The 20,146-nt window shown below is 46.7% G+C and overlaps 2 protein-coding genes across 5 annotated transcripts in view; one reads left to right on the top strand and one right to left on the bottom strand.

The window, feature by feature from the left end:
* Positions 1-3,845, bottom strand: part of ZC3H12B (zinc finger CCCH-type containing 12B) — a 33,949-nt gene extending 30,104 nt beyond the window's left edge. Inside the window, exon 1 of the mRNA XM_053273583.1 lies at positions 3,471-3,845. The gene's annotated coding sequence lies outside the window, so the exon portion shown is untranslated. The remainder of the gene's footprint in view (positions 1-3,470) is intronic.
* ZC4H2 (zinc finger C4H2-type containing) lies at positions 3,830-19,609 on the top strand. Of its 4 annotated transcripts, none has more exons than XM_053273592.1 (5): positions 3,830-3,983; positions 12,935-13,106; positions 13,750-13,922; positions 15,096-15,258; positions 16,909-19,609. In XM_053273592.1, the coding sequence occupies exons 2-5, from the start codon at positions 12,951-12,953 to the stop codon at positions 17,020-17,022; spliced, it is 606 nt and encodes a 201-aa protein (XP_053129567.1). In that variant the 5' UTR covers positions 3,830-3,983; positions 12,935-12,950; the 3' UTR covers positions 17,023-19,609. The 4 variants fall into 4 exon arrangements, with proteins under 4 accessions (XP_053129567.1, XP_053129568.1, XP_053129565.1 ...); XM_053273590.1 differs by lacking the exon at positions 3,830-3,983 and adding an exon at positions 8,474-8,734; XM_053273591.1 differs by lacking the exon at positions 3,830-3,983 and adding an exon at positions 8,804-8,945.
* Positions 19,610-20,146: the final 537 nt, after the last annotated feature.

The following is a 20,146-nucleotide window of genomic DNA, read 5'->3' as shown; positions in this document are numbered from 1 at the left end:
CCACAGGACTGTGTGGTCACCAGGAGTCGACACACTTTACCTTTACAGTTTAACAAGCCAGAACTGAGATGTCCATAATGGAACTGAGGAGTTAAGCAAAGTGGGAGGGAAAGCACACAGACAAGACATGTTCCACACTGAAAAGCTATGTGCTGAACTGATATTTATTAAAGTGGGTACCAATTTTTTTTAAGAGAAATTGAGTTGTGAGGACCTGGAAGTCAACAACAGCTGGCTAGGTAGGAGGCTGAACTCTAAGGTCTCTAAGGGCAACATTGTCACAAATGCTACTAGTTCCAGACACAGGACCAGCTAGACAGAGCTGCAAAGTCTCAAGATGGAGACAAGACAGAAGGGTTTAGATGGAAGAGTTTCGATTTTCTAGGTATGAGGGAAGCTTTGGGGGCAGGTGAACTTATGAGATGAGCTCCACCTGAACTGCAATGGAGTCAGATAGCTGGCATTTTTATTAAAGAAGGTCACAGAGCATATTTTAAGCCAATGGCGTGGAGGAAAGGGAGAAAGCTGGTAGAAGCCAAAGAGCATCCAGTTCGGAATGACTCAGCCCTTCAGAATATCATCAATGTTTCAGAGCCTAATCAGGAAGAAAAAGTAAACATTGGCAAAGCACCCACAGCCAATCAAGAAGACCAGAATCAAAAGAAAAACAAATATATTGTTCAAGGAGGACACAATATAAAGATGTTTCTATAGGTTAATGTTATAATTAGAATTATCACAGACAAAATGGGTGATCAGGAAAGGCTTGGATTGAGAGAGAATACCGAGACATAGTGAACATGTATCAGTATTGTTTTCATGTGTGATGAAAATTTTTTATTTATTTTTTATTTTATTTATTTTTGCATTTTTATACCACCTTTCGTTAAAATATAGCCCCAAGGCGGTATATCCTTTTCACTGTATGCAAGATCTACAGAAAGGACACATTCGGTCATATCACAAAGGGGGGGCCAAGGGATAAACAACATGAAGGCTTTTCCCTTCACGCCATGCCTGTGAGCTTCCAAAGAGACATGCAACTTGACTCTGGTGGGAAACCCAATGGTAGGTTAGATGGACACTTGGTCTGATAACACAGGGCTCTTCTTAAGGAGCTGTTAAGGTTTGGGTCACAATGTGGGCAGACAAGCTCATGGCTACCAGGCAACCCAAGAACACTGCTGAAGCAGACCAAAGATCCAGCCAGCCTATGGTCAGCCACATACCTTCTGGGAGATTCATCAGCAGGGCTCACATAGGAAGCTGCCTTATAGCAAGTCCATCAAGCTCTGTAATGTCTACACTGACAGGCAACGGCTTCTCCAAGGTTGCAAGCAGGAGTCTCTCCCAGCCCTGCATAGAGATGCTACCAGGGATTGAACCTGGGGCTTTCTTCCCTTCCACTGAGCTATAGCCCCATCTCCTAAGGGTAAAATCTTACAACGCTCAAATGTAACCAAAGGGGACAATTCATGTTTGTTACGCCAAGAACAACTCTCCTCTCTGAGTGGAACGACTGCCTTGTCTGACAAAGCTACTGGTCACCACCACACTCTGCAGCAATGCATTCCAAAGATTAATTGCAATATGCACTGTTCGAAACAGTTCTTATGAGGATATAAAAAGAGCCTGCTGAAACTGACCAGAGGTCCATCTCTTTTGCTTCTTAGTAGAAAACAGTAATTGACCAGATACCTAAGCTCACAATTAGGACACGAAAGTGAAGACATTCCCACAGTTGCCCCGACAACTGGTATTCAGTGGGACTGCTGGGAAGATCCACTTTGGATTTTACTACTATTACTCCAAGAGCCACCAGAAAGGAGACAAAAGCAAAACAGTGGCTCAGGCAGATGGATGCACACTTAGATTTAGGAAACAGGGCACCTCTGGACATAGCAACTTGTTTTGAGCACCGAAATTGCGTTCACACAGGCCTTTCACAGAAAAAATCTTCTCCCGCACTTCCCTCTAAACGTTCTTCATTTCAGCATCCCAATTAAAACAAAAGCAATCCTTTTTGTTACTGCTACTATTGGCACAGGAGGGAAATGACTTGACTAGCAAGCCAGAGGTTGATGGTTCGAGTCCCTGCTGGTATATTGTTTCCCAGACGATGGGAAACACCTATATTGGGCAGCAGCAGCGATATAGGAAGATTCTGAAAGGCATCATCTCATTCTGCGCGGGAGGAGGCAATGGTAAACCCCTCCTGTATTCTACCAAAGACAACCACACCGCCTCGATGGCACACTTTACTGTTGAACAACTGAGGAACCGTGCAGACCTCAGCAATCCAGGCTGACAGCTATAGACAGATTGTTATAACTTTCCCAGGAATTCTCCCTCCCACTTTATAGATCAGGCCTTGACAAGTTCTCTCTGGATTTCGGAGCCTGTCAAATGGACGGGTTGACAACACTGCCAGACTTCATGATGGACATTGTGGAAATAGAGAGTAAATGGGCTTCTCTTTATCCACTTCAGAAGTAACAAAGAACAGAAAGTGGGCTGCCAGGGACAAATAAATATTTCATTAAATAACTCTGCCTCTGAATATGCAAATCTAGGCACTGCAGCTCCTTGGCACCTGAGATTTCTCAAGCCCTGTTTATATCTGTATAGAGATACCGATACATACAGATAAACACCAAGCAGCATCTAACATTCAGAAGAGTATACCGCTTCCGAGCCTAGAGGTTCTGTCTTACCAGTGTGGGGCTAAGGGCCAAAGAGAGATCTCCCCTCCCCTCCCCTAATTCCAACTAATTTCCCCCTTAAAAGTTTTTTTAAAATATAAAATAAAATAAAAGCCCTAGGACTATCTGGCATTGAAGAGGGTACACTGCCTCTGAACCTGGAGGATCCATTTCAGTGGTATGGGGCTAAATGCCAAAGAGACACACACACACCCTCCATTTCCATCCCCTAATTCCATCTAATTTCCCCCTTAAAAATAAATATAAAACCTACCCTAATTGTATCTAGCACTGAGGCGGGTACACTACCTCTGAACTTGGAGGGTCCATTTTACTGGTGTGGGGCTAAAGGCCAAAGAGAGACCGCCCCTCCCTTTCCCCATCTAATTTCCCCCTTGAAAATTTAAAAAATAATAAAAATCAATGCCCTAGGACTATCTGGCATTGAAGAGGGTACACTGCCTCTGAACTTGGAGGATTCTTTTAGCTAGTGTGCCTAACGGACACAACCAAACCCCCACAGGAATCAGTCTGATCTTATGCATCATTATATTATTATTATTATTATTATTATTATATTTAATAATGATGGTGATGATGATGATGATTTTTTTTTAAAGCACTACCACCCCCCGCAGCCGCCTCTAGCAGAGGCGAGGCCGGTACACTGCCCCTGCAGAGAGAGGCTCTCCGCCACCACGAGCCCGCCTGCCCCCCGCCCCGAGGTCCTGCCAAGCGGGGAGGCGAGGCGAGGCGCCCCCTTCTTACCCGCCCTCCTGCTCCGAGTCTGGCGGCGGCGGCGCCTCTTCCTCCTCGGCTTGGGGGGGGCCCGTGGCGGCCGCTCCCACCCAGCGGAGCCCACAGCATGAGGCGCGGGGCAGGGGGAGCGCCCGAGGGAGAGGGCGCCGGAGCGGAGAAGGAGGAGCCGGCCTGGCCCCGAAGCCGCCGCCGCCGCCGCCGCCGCCACCGGCTTCTCCTGCCGCGGCTGCCGGGCTAGGCCGCTCGGGCGCCGTCTCCTAGCAACCGCGCCGGCTGGCCCCTCCCTCTCGCGGCGGCGCTTTCGCCTGGGCCACGGGGATGCTCTGGCGCGCAGGCGCGTTGGGGGCGAGCAGCCCCGCAGCTAGGCATGGAGCGGCCGCCGCAGTAGCATCCTCTGGCGCGACGACTCGGGACGCGAGTCCTCCGGCTCGTGGCCACGCCCCCGCCGGTGGCCACGCCCCCTCCTTGGGTTCGCTCCGGTCTCGGTGGAAGCTTCAGCGGGTTCTGCAGCAAGAATCAGGGGCAGGTTCCTTTTTGTGTCTCTATGATTGCGCCAGATCCCGGGGGCGGGCGGGGGGGGGGGGGAGTGCTAGGAGGGCCGCCCCCTCTTTCTCGCCCCGCTCCCTAGATCTATAAATAATTGCATGTGGCTGGCAGCACTTAGGATTTCCAAGTCTGTAGATTTGGGTGTGCCATGAGTGCTCCAACACTATAAATGCCCCAGGCTGCAAGTTTTCTTTAAAAGGACAGAAAAGTTGCCCCCTACTTTTTCTGGCAGGCTCGCCTAGAAGTTTAGGCAGGCTGTGGGCCTGGCCAGCCACCTAATGGTGCAGTAGGGTAGGGAAATGACTTGAGTAGCAAACCAAAGGTTGCCGGTCCGAATCCCCGCTGGTCTGTTCCCCAGACTATGGGAAACACCTATATCGGGCAGCAGTGATATAGGAAGATGCTGAAAAGGCATCATCTCATTCTGCCTGGGAGGAGGCCATGGTCAACCCCTCCTGTATTCTACCAAAGACAACCACAGGGCTCTGTGGGTGCCAGGAGTCCACACCGACTCGACCTACTTTACTTTATGGGCCTGGCCAGGATGTAAATGTGAATTAGAAATCAGTCTCTTCTTCCTCCTGTCTCATAGTGTTCCCAGGGGCATGAACAAGCAGGAAAGTGTCCAAGGTCCTGAGGCACAGCTGAGTTTCCAGCACTGGAAGGTCTCCCTTGCAACGCTTTCCGATTCGATGATAGGAGAAGAGGGAGGAAGAGTCTGATGAGGAAAGCATTGGAGAAAGCTTGGAAGAAGAGAGTTATATAGGCCACTTATATAGGGCTATAGGCCAGCCTCAGAGGCAAGATGCCTCTGAATCCCAGTTGCAGGGGGAGCAACAGCAGGAAAGAGGGCATGCACATACCTCTTGCCTGTGGGCTCCCCAGAGGCATCTGGTGGGCCACTGTGTGAAACAGCATGCTGGACTAGATGGGGCCTCCTTGGGCCTGATTGAGCAAGGCTGTTCTTATGAAAAGGGAAGCAGATATTGAGCTGAGCAGAGAAAAAGTTGAATGGAGTGTTTTGTTTTGTTTTTATTTGCATCATTAAAATAAAGAGTTTCTTTAAAGACGGGACCTTCTAAATTTAGGAGTTCTTTAAGCTTTCTCCATTCCAACTTCAGACAATAGATTTCAGAGCTGTTTGGAGATCTGCAGTCTATTCTCTGAAGTTGGAGAAAGCTTAAAATAGTTCCATAGCTGTTTTTGGAAAGCCGAGTGCTTTATTGTCTCCAGGGAAGGAGGAGCGGTCCTCAAGGAAGCTGAAAGATGAGAGCAACTTTTGTGCATCATTGACTCTTCCTCCCACATACCTGACACTCCCTCTTCAAAAAATAATTATCCTGCCCCCTAACCTGAGAAAGACACTGATGTCCTTTGGACGCAGCAAATGCTTGAGTGAGGCAGGCAACTGTACGGGAATGGCACTGGTGAAATCTGGGGCTACTGGTGAGAATGGGGAGAGGCATTCTAGTTCCACCCTCTGTGCATTGCACAAATCCACTACAGTAATCCTATACATCCCACACATGTTTATTCAGAAGTAAGTTGCAATGAGTTCACTCCCAAGTAACTGTGTACAGGATTGCAGCAAGGAAGTAACTGAAAAACCAAATGACATATACATGTTACAGGGAATGTTCAAAATGTGGTGTTCATGTTTTCATATGAATGCTGATAATCCCATACACATTCTAATTCTGTGATTGTCTGAACACCCAAAAATATGCCCCTGATTGTTGACAGTCCCCCAAATATGATTGTCGGAATCCTTATGTGTCTGAAAAGTGAGAAAATATAGATATACCCATGTTGAGGTGTTCTCAGCTTCCAGTGTCCACTGAAGTCCACACGTTAACTATGAAATACAGATTGATTGGTGTTTTTTGGTTGTCTTCTTTGTCAATGCCAGATCTCAAACCTGTTTACAAAAGTTTTACTGACATTGGGTGGAAGAGGGGGTTTTTTTTAAAAGAAAAGAAAAACTGATTCTCAACAGAGCAGAAAGGCGAGTGGACTTTATTGATGTGCTGCACACTCCCATAGGCCCCCATAGTTTATTAAAGGAATATTAGGGTGAGTCATTTTATTTCTCTCTTATTCCCTATTGATTTGCCCTTTAGAAAGCAAAGTGAATCAGCTGTTTCATGATCCTCTTCAACCTTTATGGAAAGTATGCCTCAATGACTTTATATTTATGAATTGTTTTCTTAAATGTTTCACATGTGTAAGAAAGAATACCACTGATTTAACAGATAAGTGGAATAACGCCATCATCCTGTATACACATATATGCGCATTGAGCATGAGGGAGAATGTAAATGCCCAAATATTAAGCCTATACAAACATTGCATTATGCATGCATACAGCTGTCTGTACAGATATACATAATGTTGTGTGACTGCAGTCATTTAAAAAGTTGATTAACCTGAGTTTATGTTTCTAATGCAGGGTATAGATAGGTAGTGTGTGTGAGCCTTCTGTCCACTGCCCTACTGCACATGCAGTTAAAATCATGTGTGAATAACTACTACCTGTATAGATCTGTACATGATACACTGAATGTGTACATAGAATGTACACAATATATATGCATACATTATGTACACTGCTTGTACATGTTATGTTATTGAACATAACATGTCAGTAAGGCTATTGTTAGCCTTTATTGTCATGAATCCCTCTCCCTAGCAAACAGGATCTACTTGAAATGTTCTGCAAGCTCTGATTGGGCTGTGTCTGTGTCTGTGTGTCCATGGACAATCCAATCAATTGGGAAAGCACATGCTTTGTATTTGAGTAGGGCCTGCAAGGATTCCTGTCTGAAACTCTAAAGAACAGCTAGCTTCAATCACTGGCATAGCAACCTTCCATCTACTGAATCAGAGCATTGGTCTACCTAAATCAATATTGTCTACAATGCCTGGCAGCAGGGCAGGAATTTTTATCATCCCTACCTGGAGGTGCTGGGAATTGAACCTAGGGCCTTCTGCTCATAAAGCAGATACTCTACTACTGAGCTACAAACCCATCCCAAGCTGGGAAATACTCCTGCCTGAAACCTTGGAAAGCTGCTGCCAATCACTGTAGAGTAGACCACAATGAGCTAAATGAACCAAGGATCTGACTTGGTAGAAGGCAGCTTCCTAGTCTTGGCAGTACTGAGCCAAAGATCTGGCAGTGTCCCTTAATAATATCATACATGTTACTGTAGTTTGCCCAAGCAGATCTTCTGTCATAGTATCATGCACATTAAAAGAACATAGGAACATAGGCAGCTGCCATATACCAAGTCAGACCATTGGTCCATCTAGCTCCGTATTCCAGGGCTGCACAACTCAAATGCTTTAGTGAGCCGGAACCATCCACAACTTGGTGTGCTGGGGCCAAATTCAATTTTAGCACATTACATTAAAATTAAAAATATTATTAGTTATTTGTGGATCTATTTCCCTTGTCAATGGACCCATAGTTTCAACCAAGGATAGTGGCCAAAGAATAGGTCCCGTCCCTGCTCAATCAGTGGGGTCCCTGGAGTGCATGCCAGCCCCAAATAAATGCCAAGTCCTCTCAGCTCTCTAAACTGCCGTTGCTTTCAGGCTGCAATCCTAGGCATGCATACATGGGAGTAAGCCTCACTGGGAACACCATGGAACATATTTATGAGGAAAACATGCATAGTATGGCGCTATAAGGTAGTTTCCAGATCCTGCGTTGCTGCAGGATACCTGGGGGCCAGTAAAATAGCCCCTGCGGGCCAAATCTGCCCCCCCCCCGGGCCTTGTGCTGTGCAGGCCTGACTGGCAGCAGCTCCTCCAAGGTTGCAGGCAGGAGTCTCTCTCAGCCCTCTCTTGGAGATGCTGCCAGGGAGGGAACTGGGAACCTTCTGCATGCAAGCGTGAAAATGCTCTTCCCAGAGCAGCTCCATCCCTTAAGGGGAATAACCTACAGTGCTCTCCCATTCAGATGCAAACCAGGGTGGATCTTGCTTAGCAAAGGGAACAATTCAGGCTTGCTGCCACAAGACCAGCTCTCTCTCCTCCCTGAAAGTTGATATCGGTCCATATTAAAACCAGCAAACACTCTAACATGACAGCAACAGGAATAGCAGCGTAATAAACGTCCTTCAGCTATATTTGGAGAAATGTCAGCAATTGCCATATTTAATGCAATGTATTTTTTCATATATATATATATAAATCCAGGTTATGCCAGTTTGTAATTCTTAGTTAAATTTTTGGAGCATTGTAATGGGGAAAAACACAACCCCAATACAATTATGTGTGTGTGTGTGTGTGTGTATTTAATTTAAAAAAACAAAACACCCTTTGACACACACATCGCACCGCCCCCGCCTTTGCACTCCTAACAACCTTTGACATAATTAGCTGTGACAAAGGTAACGGATTGGCTGGCCGGAAGGGAGCCGGGGCTGCGCGCTTTGCATTGTGGTCCTTGTAGTCTGGGCAGGCTGCGCGAGCTTGGACCGCTATGAAGCCCTGAACTCGGACTCCCGAGAGGGCTCGCTCGCTCCTACCGCAGTCTGTGCGCCCAGAAGCCTGGCGGGGGCGGCTACATTGTGTCTATTGTACTGGCTCTTCCCTCCCCCTCCCCTCCCCTCCCCTGGTGTTATTTTGTGCAATTCACGGGAGGTTTAAATCGAGAGTGAAAAAAGCATGGCCGATGAGCAGGAGATCATGTGCAAACTTGAGAGCATCAAAGAGATCAGGTAGGGCTCGGGGTCTCCCCCCCACCCCCCGCTCCTTATTTTTCTTTTGTGTGGTCCTAGTTAGTTGGGAGGATGTTTACTCCGAAGCCAGCCCCGTCTGTGTGCCTCTTGGGGTTTACCCCTTGCAAGGGCGTGCATAGGATCGCAGCCTGATCCTGTGCACGTTTCCTCGGGAGTAAGCCGCATGGTGTGCAATGCGGCATGCCCCCAGGTAAGTGCGTGCATTGGATTGCAGCCTTCTTGTCTTTGTCCCCCCACCCCACCCCACCCCACCCCTCCCTCTTTCTTTCTTTCCCTCTGAAAGAGTAGGTGGCTTATCCCCATGTGAAGGGAGCTACTGTTAATGCCACAGATACTATCTATCTATCTATCTATCTATCTATCTATCTATCTATCTATATATATATATATATATTTGGATGTTGTACCGAGCTCCTTTTAAAACAACAAATCGGAAAAAGAGGCAAAGAGGCATGCACAGACCTGTGAGTGAATACCTCTGGAGTGTGCACTGGGCATTTGCAGAGAATTGCACGCCTGTCACTATTATTTTTGCTATCTTTATTATCGAGAGCTGAGCGTAGCAGTAATGGATAGTGCAGAATCGAGTGCAATTGTTTGCAAAAGCCTGCTCCACTGTGGACCTGTGTTTGGAAGGATGGACGTCTCTGGCAAAATACTTGATTGGAGAGATGTAACCCTGATCTTCTGCAGGCTTACTCAGAAAGAAGACCCACAGCATGCAATGAGGCTTAATTTCAAATATGTGCTCCTAGGATTGTGACCAGAGAGAGAGAATCAGAAGTCTAGTAAATATCTCTGCAACAATAAATCTCAGCTGGCACCAGAGCAGCACTGAAAAATCAGCATGGTGTTTGTGCTAAAACATTTTTGGGGAGTAAGCAGGGTAAATGCAGGAAGATGTAGAATTTCCTTGCCTAGAGCAGATGAGAGAGAATTTGTACTGAGAGCCTCATGACAAGAAACAATCCCAATGGACTAACATGGCAACCTGCCAATGTATCTATTTCCCCGATAAGTTTATCTTTGCTTTAAGGCAATGCTTTCCTCCCCATCTGCAAAAGGGGTTATGCTGGATAATATAAGCTTGAACAATAATGTAGGAAAGCATAACTAGTTCTGAATGGTTCTTCATTAGTTTCCTTCCTGGTGACTGCAGAGGGATCTGCTCCCCTTCTCAAGGGAGAGGATCCTCCATAGAAGAGGAGAGAGGGGATCATATCCTGTTAAGGGGGAAACACCCACAATGGGTCTTTTGCTGCTGCTGTTGCTTTCTCCTAAAGGCACTTCCCAGCAAATGAGAGCAACCAGGATTGCCCATGCAGCCCAAAACAGTCATCCCTTGCCAACCACGAGGGTTCAGTTACAGCAAAACTTCACTTTTGGCAAATTCATGTACGGCGAGCAATTGAAATCAATAAGAAACGGGGGTAGGGGAACTGCGGTCATGAAAAGATTGAAAAATCAAATACCAGAAATTTGCCCAAAATTACCCGGAATGCCTTAAAATCACAAAGAATAAGCAAGAGGAATGAGCAGATTGAACCTCTGGAAAATTTTGAACCCCCCAAAATAACTCAAAGGCACTTTTGAGCCCTCCAAAAACACTCAAAGTCACTTTAAATCATGAGGAGCTGGCAGGGTCAGCAAGAGGAATGAGCAGATTGAACCTCTGAACCCCCTCCAAAAAAAAATTGCAGGGGGAAACCCCAAATTGCAGAAAAATTATTGCCAAACCACGATTTGGGAAAACCGCAGTTGGTGAAAGATGACTGTATACTGTTGGTTTTTTTATACAGTGAAAGGCATCATCTCATACTACGCAGGAGAAGATAATGGTAAACCCCTCCTATATTCTACCAAAGACAACCACAGTGCTCTGTGGTTGCCAGGACTCAACACCGACTCGACAGCACACTTTACCTTTTTTATCTTCCTGCAGTATATTGTGGAGCATCTTACAGAGGGAACCTGCCACTCTCTGCAGCAAAGGAACACAGTCTGGTTCCTCTTTGGCTTGAAATGTGGTTTTTGTTCCCTTTTATGAGTATCTTGCTCTTGTTATTGCTGCTCCACTTACCTTTGCTAAGCCTGCTTTTGCAGTCATGTCAAAGTCACATGTTGAAGGGGCTAAGCATGCAGCCACTTAAGTTACTGGAACAACAGACTGGCAGGCTGAGTGTTTTTATACCAAGCTCATCACTTGGGTCAATGTGTATATTAAAAATGCGTTCATAGTAGAATTCAACATGCAGTGTGACCGAGGATGATTAAGAGCAGATTTGTTTCTCTTTCCATTTAAATGCAATATAATCAAATGTAAACAGATCAAGTGCAGAGTCTAGATCCTTAGAAAAAATAATCGTACAGATCTATTAAAAGATGTTCACCTAGAAATTCTTCTCATGCCAACAAATAATAATAATGAAACCAAAACCAGAGCTCTGATAATACCTTTTTAAAAAGAAGCTATAGATGTTCTTTGTCTATTGGAAACTGATGGTTTATTTGCTTCTTCAGAGTGCACTTTTTTTCCTATAAGATTGTCAGCCGTTTCCAAACCCAGAATTTGACTGAGCCAATCAGATAAGAATCCTGCCACATTCCCATATTCACAATCCTCTGGGGAAAAACCTCTAAACTTTGTGGTCACGTCAGGAGCGATCCTCAGTTTTTCCAAGCACTCAAGAAGTTTCTATGCTTCTGCAGAAATTTCCACACCACCACTGATACATCAGTTTCTTGCACTCTGTTTGTGTGTGTGTGTGTGTGTGTGTGTGTGTGTGTGTTTGCATTTATATCCCACTCTTCCTCCAAGAAGCCCAAAGTGGTGTGCATGATTATGCTTATCTACACAATACCCCTGTGAGGTAGGTTAGGCTGAGAGATAAGTGACTGGCTCAGAGTTGCCCTGTGAGTTTCATGACTGAAGGGGGATTGGAACTCGGATCTCCCCAGTCTTAGTCCAACGCTCTAACCACTACACCACACTGGCTGCAGTGGAGTGGCTGCAACTTCTCCAATTTGACTACTCTTCTCTCTCTGATTCTCATATCTGAGATGACAGGGAGGGACCAGTCCTTGAACTCTGTTGCTCTACATTCCTCTAGCAATGTCTTGAGTCAGCAAGGACATATTAATAATAATAATAATGATTTGATTTCTATACCGCCCTTCCAAAAATGGCTCAGAGCGGTTTACACAGAAAATAACAAACAAATAAGATGGAACCCTGTCCCCAAAGGGCTCACATTCTAAAAAGAAACATCAGATAGACACCAGCAACAGTCACTGGCAGTCCTGTGCTGGGGGTGGATAGGGCCAGTTACTCTCCCCCTGCTAAATAAAGAGAATCACCATGGTAAAAGGTGCCTCTTTGCCCAGTTAGCAGGGGTATTAGAGGAAGATATGTGTATTCTGTGATTTCAGAGGAGTGCAGAATCTGCTACTGGCTACGGAATTCAGTTTCCTGAAAATCTCATCTTTCTTTAATACAAAATCAAGTTTCTAGTCCTTTTTGGCTTCAAAGAGGCATAAAAGTGTATAGACCATGATGGATGAAACCAGAAAGGTGGCTAAATTTAAATTTCTAGTGGCTTAGAAGGAACTGGGACTTTGGGGTCCTGTGCTGCCCCTTGCCTTTCCCCATATCTGCTAAAATTAAATGGGTTGCAGAATCTCACTTTTGTGGCACAGAATTTGGATGACCTGGATGCAAAAATTTTGAGTGAGAGTGTGTGTGTGTGTGTGTTCATGTTCACGTGCATGTAGCACACTCCACCCTGATAACTGATGGAGTATGAGACTGGAATTATTCATTGTGTTTCTTTAAAGAGGTTTAAACCCCTGTCCCTTTGCTTATGAAACAGAGGAGACGGACATGGATGCTTTTTTGTACAGATGTGAAATTGACTTATACATTACCAAGAGCCAAAGAGAAATTGACTTTCTCATTTGCTGCAGCAATCCCCACTCCAAAGAGATGGCATTTCAAGCTGTGACTGGTCTATACCCACATAAGCAGGCATTATTTGTTTGGAGCTATGTGTCATTTTGCCCTCCCCGCCTGTTTTCTGATCTTTATTTCTGTAGCTGGACTGGGTAATGCCTCTTGGCAGACCGGAAATGCCACCTAGGTTTTTCTTTGATCTTGCCTGTGCATTTGGGGTTTCTTTGCAGGAACAAGACTCTGCAGATGGAAAAGATCAAGGCCCGCTTGAAGGCAGAATTTGAGGCACTGGAATCGGAGGAAAGGCACCTGAAGGAATACAAGCAGGAGATGGACCTGCTGCTGCAGGAGAAGATGGCTCATGTGGAGGAACTGCGACTCATCCATGCAGACATCAACGTAGTAAGTGTCCGTCCCGTGTGAATGGAAATGAGTTTCTGTGGCCGTTTCATACACCTCATGGCGCAGTGGGGAAATGACTTAACTAGCAAGCCAGGGGTTGCCGGTTCGAATCCCCCCTGGTATGTTTCCCAGATGATGGGAAATGCCTATATCAGGCAGCAGCAATATAGGAAGATGCTGGTGTTTTGTTACTTCGTTTTACTGCCTTGATTTTGTTTTGTTTTATGCTGATTTGTATTTTGGTGTGTATGTTGACTGGTCATTGACAGTAATAAATTATTACTTACTGATAGCTGCCCCATAACAAGTTGTTCACTGTGCAGCTCACAACAACAAAACCATCCAATTAAAACATACAAGCAAAACAAATTGTAATAGGAAATACAAAACATTGCAAAACTTTTTTAAAAATCAATTTTAAAAAGCCTGAGTGAACAGAAAAATGTCCACTTGGCATCTGAAAGAACAAAATGGGGAGACTCTTCCATAAATGGGGTGCTAGTTCGAACTCTGAAAACTGTAGGGCCAGCCCCAATGGTCTGTAGGGCCAGCCCCAAACAGTCTGTCTGAGCTGGCTGAAGAGCTAGGCCCAGCTGCCACGCAAGACAAATCTTCAATGACTGCCTTCCTGCTCCCGTTCTAGATGGAGAACACAATCAAACAGTCTGAGAACGACCTCAACAAACTTCTGGAATCTACCCGCCGCCTGCACGAGGAGTACAAGCCGCTGAAGGAGCACGTGGATGCCCTGAGGATGACTCTGGGCCTGCAGAGGTTGCCGGACTTGTGTGAGGAGGAAGAGAAGCTCTCCCTTGAGTAAGACAGCAAATCCTTTGGGAGCTGGTCTCCAGGCATAGATTTCTGGGGGTATGAGGTGGCATTCAATAAGACTCACGTGCAAGGGAAAGAGGATGTGTGTGCATGGACACGTGATGCGCTACACATTCAGGTTTCTGAATGCTAGACCTCTCTTTTCTCTGCTTTTGTTCTGATTAAGATAGCACCAATCAACGCACTTTCTGCGTTGCAGACTGGTGGCCCTTTCTCACGATCCATGAGAAAGGGCTTTGGCCATGAAATAGAAATAGAAAAGGGGGGAAATCCTGCCAATTTTCAGCCAGGTGGCTAACAGGATCCAGTTAGTGTCTGTCACAAGCTGGTTCAGATGACAGAAAGGAAGAGACCACATGTAAGTTTCAAAATGGGGCCTTTTCTGTAGCCGTGGCCGAGCTCTGGAGTTCCATCCCGCAGGAAATTTGGGCTTCCACCAAATTTCCCTCTAACAGGGATTCCAAGATGTTGTTCACTACAATTCCTATCATCCTCAGCCAAAGGGATCATCTGCAGCTTGAGATGATGGGAGTTGTAGTCAACAGTATGGGGGAAACCCTGTTACAGGAGACAATGGTTTCCACCTCCCTCCTGGTTTTCAGATGGTTGTTAAAGACCATGAAATCATTCACACAATCAATAGTTGTGTTTTCCCTGGATTTCGGAGCTGTGTGTGCTCCCAATGTTCGGCTGTGTGGAAGCAAGATAGGAGGAAAATATGGGTAGCATTGATTGTGTGGAAGCAAGGTAAGAGGAACAGCTACCCAGGTTTGCCTCCTACCTTGCTTCCACACAACTGAAAATTGGGAGGCACACCCAGCTCCCAAACCTGGGTAGAACACAGTTTTTGATTATGTGAATGGCCTCCATGTCTTCTGTCATCCCTACTGCTCTGGGTAATGCAGGAGGGAAGGGTTTCCCTGTTCAGCTTTTGTGCCGTGGTTTCATACTTGATTGTTAATTTGTTTGGATTTGTTTTTATGAAACATTTTGAATTTGCATGTTGTGCTCTGACGGCTGCAGACTGAAAAGCAGGATCTAAATCCGTCAGTAGCTTTCAAAACCTGAAACACAGGTTTCAGCCTTGTCCACTGACTGCCCAAGAAGAGAGATGCCTACGATTCTGAAGAGTTTGTGTCGCTTCCCTCTTTTGTCTAGCTACTTTGAAAAGCAGAAAGCCGAGTGGCAGACGGAGCCCCAAGAGCCGCCCATCCCAGAATCCTTAGCTGCAGCCGCAGCTGCGGCACAACAGCTGCAGGTGGCCCGGAAACAGGACACCAGGCAGACGGCAACGTTCAGACAACAGCCTCCTCCTATGAAGGTCGGTACTCATTGGGGTCCATGGAGAGTGTCATTTCTGGACCGTTCAGTGGCAAAGCAATACCTTAGGGCAGAGCTGAAGCCCACAGTGGTGGCCATTTCAATGTCTCTGACCAGAGAGGTGTGATATTGAGCAACTCCTGCCTTCACCGGAGGGGTGGGTTCCCAGTAACGGATATTCCCAAAGGACATTGTAGCTGAGGCTTATGGGAGTTGGTCAACAACATCTGGGAACAACTTCTTGAGCAACTCCTGCCTTCACTGGGGAGTGGGTGGGGCGTGGTGGAGTGCAGGGTTCCCAGTAACGGATATTCCCACATGGACCACAACTCCCATAATCCCCCACCAAAGGACATTGCAGCCGAGGCTTGTGGGAACTGAAGTCAACAACATCTGGGAATCCCTGTTAAAGGGGACACTGGTGGGGTGTAATTGGCCCAGGGCAGCCCAAAGTGTTGCAATACCTGAAATTATCCCTGAGGTGAGCCTCCAAGCGCTGCCTTGCCCCGTGCCCCTGGTGGGGTGGGAGCCAGCCTCCTTTCCAAACCAGCCTTTGGAAGCGGTGTATGGGAGTGGTGGGGAGCAGGGGAAGCTGTCAACAACCTCTTCCTTTTGCAAGGAGTGCGGGGAGCGGCTCTCCTTGCCCAAAGTGTTGCTCTGATGGTGGTAGCAGGAGCCGTTTGGCCACCTTTCCGGTGCCCCAGTCATCTCCCACCTGAGGCGACCGCTTCCCCTCGCCTTATGTAAGGGCCGCCCCGGGCTCTCTCCCAAGCAGCTTTGTCAGGGTGTGTGCAGCCCCACCGAAGAGCTGGCCTCTCCCTGCCTTTCCTGGCAACACAGGGACATAGGAAGCTGCCTTATACAGAGTCAGACCACTGAGGTCCATCTAGCTCAATGTTGTCTGCACAGACTGGCAGCGGCTTCTCCAAGGCTGTAGGCAAGAGGCTCTCTCAGCCCTCTCTTGGATAGGGATGTGCACAGAACCAGAAGGGGGAGGCTCGAAGGCGGGGGGTGATGCTTTCAGGGCGGGGGAGGGTGCACTTACCCCTCCTGCTGCTCTCCCCCCACCCCCAGGGCACTTCATTTTAGAAAGTCCATTTGTACCTCCCTGCCACCCCGTTTCCTCCCTTTGCCAGAACTAACTGGAAGTATCTGACATGCCTGTGCACGCCGGTGTGGGCACATCGTGCATGCTGTGCGCGCATACAGGTGTTCTTCCCAGAGCGGCCCCATCCCCTAAGAGCGGCCCCATCTCTTCCCAGAGCGGCCCCATCTCTTACCGTGCTCACACATTTGTCTCCCACTCAAATGCAAACCAGGGCAGACCCTGCTTAGCAAAGGGGACAGTTTCATGCTTGCTACTACAAGAGCAGCTCTCAACAAAGAGAGCCAGCGTGGTACAGTGAGTAGAGTGCTGGACTAGGACCAGGGAGACCCGGGTTCAAATCCCCATTCAGCCATGATACTTGCTGGGTGACTCTGGGCCAGTCACTTCTTTCTCAGCCTCACCTACTTCACAGGGTTGTTGTGAGGAGAAACTGGAGTATGTAGTACACTGCTCTGGGCTCCTTGGAGGAAGAGCGGGGAAATAAAATAAAATAAAATAAAAATAAACAAGGTGGCTTACGGAACGGTTTCATTTATCTTTCAGGCCTGCTTATCATGCCATCAGCAAATCCACCGGAATGCCCCCATCTGCCCCCTGTGCAAAGCCAAAAGCCGTTCTCGGAACCCCAAGAAGCCCAAGAGGAAGCAGGATGAATGAGAAGCAGAAAAGCTGCTGCCCACCCTTGTGATCCAGCCGTCCCCCCCCCCCCCACTTTCTGGTAGAACTGTCAGTGTGACCAAGAATTCATCGGAGTGCAACTGCGAATGAAAAGCATTGTTTCTGTTTGACGTGACGTAAGCACAATGGTTTTGTTTGGTCCTAATCTCCCCCCACTCTAGTCTTTGATCTTTTGCTTTCTAGGAAGACAAGTGCTGATGATGGTGCTACACACGTAATGTGTCTGTCATCCTGTCTTTTGGACTCTGCACACCAGCAGAACCTGCATCAGTCTAAGCTGAAGGCAGAAGGACGTTTCATACCAAGAAAATGAAAGGTGCCCTTGATCCAATTAAAGATACACCTTTTGCTGTTTAGTAAACGGATCAAGCACTTTTTTCTACTCAACTTGCCAAAATGTTGTCGTCATTTTCTACATTCTGTTGGTTTTTCTATTTCTACAGCATTTCTGTGTTCGGGCTCAATGCTATCTCATAGTCTCAAGTACCCAAGAGGCAATAGGGCAAATCTGTCTATTTCTGATGTCACCGGAATTGTTATCTTTATTCATTACTATCTTCTTCCAGCTATAGCCACAGATGTGTGTTTTCTGTGCTAAAGAGTCATGTGTGAAGATAATGCAAATTCTGCACTAGGAAAACCTCAATTCTGCAACCTCTATCAAATATGTAAATTAGGCACAGTCACAGTAATCTCCTATTTTGAATCATTTTGCCATTTAAAAAAAACTATTTTTGCAAAACTTATTCTGGTTTGGCTAGCAGTTGGACCAAGGAGCTGAGCAGGGACTGAATCCCTGCCACACGGCTGAGGAGACTCTTATTCAGCAGCTCTCTGGCTCCTGATATTTTGGCAAGCATTGCTCATACAAACCAAGCATTTATCTCCTGGAATCCTAAGGACTAGGACCTTTTTTAAAAAAAATAAAAGCTGAAAGCTGAGGTTCTCAGGAAACTTAATTCTACATCCAGTACCATATTATGTGGAGTCTCTGTGCTCCTGCAGAATCATGGAACACACAGAGCCCTGTCTATAGCCTCTTTGATGCAACAAACAAGCAAAACCACCATTTATTTTGTTGAATAAGAATAATTTACTCCTCTACTGCTTAGTAGTGCTGGCTGTAATTTAGCCATTCTGAACTTCCCCAGGCTCTAGCTAGCAGACATGCGGACTAAATTTCTCCTGAGAAGTCCTATTGAAATTAAGTAGCCCTTTAAAGTAACTCCTATGCAGTATTATTGAGTAGGGATGTGCCGAAGCATGATTCGGTATCCGAATCACCAGCACAATCCTTTTAAAAATGAGGACTTCTACAGCCCCTTTAACAAGTAGGAGAGCAGGTCCATACTTGCTCCTCCTTTCACTCACCACCACTTCTGTAATCCTGATGCTCCTCCCGGATATCTTCGCATGCTGGCGGGGCGTCTCCCAGCTGCCCCTGCACACAACACCAGCATGCACATGGCCTCCACGCATGTGCAGCGGCCATGTGGGCAGCTGGGAGATGCCCCACCAACGAGCGAAGGTATCTAGGAGGCGTCCCTGGATTACAGAAGTGGTGTGAAAGGAGGAGCAGATATGGACCTGCTCTCCTCCTTTTTAAAGGGGCTGTAGAAGCCCTCATTTTTAAAGGGATTGTGCCCTTGGTTAGGATGCACCCTGGTTGCATATGAATGGGGGACTAGAAGTGTGAGCTCTGTAAGATATTCCCCTCAGGGGATGGAGCTGCTCTGGGAAGAGCATCTAGGTTCCACATTCGCTCCCTGGCAGCATCTCCAAGATAGGGCTGAGAGAGACTCCTGCCTGCAACCTTAGAGAAGCCTCTGCCAGTCTGTGTAGACAATACTGAGCTAGATGGACCAATGGTCTGACTCCGTATATGGCAGCTTCCTATGTGAACTTGAGTCTAGTCGGAGGGCTATAGGCCACCTCCTGCCTCAAGGGCGGGGTGCCTCTGAGTACCAGTTGCAGGGGAGTAATGGCAGGTGAGAGGGCATGCCCTCAACTCCTGACTGTAGGCTCCCAATGGCATTTGGTGGGCCACTGTGTGAAACAGGATGCTGGACTAGATGGGCCTTGGGCCTGATCCAGCAGGGCTGTTCTTATGTTCTTATGAGTCCCCACCCACCCTTGGCCATTGAGGCTGGAGGTGATGGGAGTTGTAGTCCTACAACATCTACGGACTCAAGTTTGAGAATCCCTGGTTTAGCTGGGTTTTAATGGCAGCCCTAGCTTTGGTGTGACCTGCGTTTTAGAGGCATCATTTGGGAGCATTGATGTTTTTAAGGACTTCTCCATTCCACCTGAAACTGCTGGCGTGAGCTTGTGTTTCCTTTAAGCTTTTCCTCACCCTGGCTAGCTTTTTCCTGCCTTTTGTGTTCAATATGTATCTGTCTTTCTGAGGATTCTAAATGTACATACCCCCTCTTTCTACTAGTTATGTCAGTCCAGTTTATAGCCCTGCTGGTTTCCTGTTTTTTGACTAAATTGCTGTACCACATGACCCGAACGTGTGCTGTCGTTAGTGAGTGTAAATGTTACCAAAAAGAATTCCAACATGCTACGGATGGTATCCTGCTAGTGTCTTCTGTCCCGTTGCAAAATAACAGGGAAATATTCACATGTGGCTTTGTAACCAGCCCAGCTCCTGAAAAATCTCTTGTCAAGGAAAGAGGCTGAGAGGAAAAGAATAGGGAGTGGGAACAAAAGTGGCAAATAAACAGATCTTTGGTGCTTAAAAGAGCCAGTTTTCTCTCTCTATTCTTCCCCACTCAAGCTGCTTTACTGCTTGAAGCCAACATAACGGCATTTGAAGTTTAAAACTGGGTTAAGCTCATTGGGTGTAGTGGTCAGAGTGCTGGACTAGGACCGGGGAGACCCGAGTTCAAGTCCCCATTCAGCCTCATGATACTTGCTGGGTGACTCTGGGCCAGTCACTTCTCTCTCAGCCTAGCCTACTTCACAGGGTTGTTGTGAAAGAGAAACTTAAGTATGTAGTACACCACTCTGGGCTCCTTGGAGGAAGAGCGGGATATAAATGTAAAAATAATAATAATAATAATCTTAACACTCCTTTCGCCAATAAACACTCATTGAGCCT

This window comes from Hemicordylus capensis, chromosome 11, assembly GCF_027244095.1.
Source record: "Hemicordylus capensis ecotype Gifberg chromosome 11, rHemCap1.1.pri, whole genome shotgun sequence".
In the NCBI taxonomy this organism is placed as follows: domain Eukaryota; kingdom Metazoa; phylum Chordata; class Lepidosauria; order Squamata; family Cordylidae; genus Hemicordylus; species Hemicordylus capensis.
This window is presented reverse-complemented; position numbering and strand designations above follow the sequence as displayed.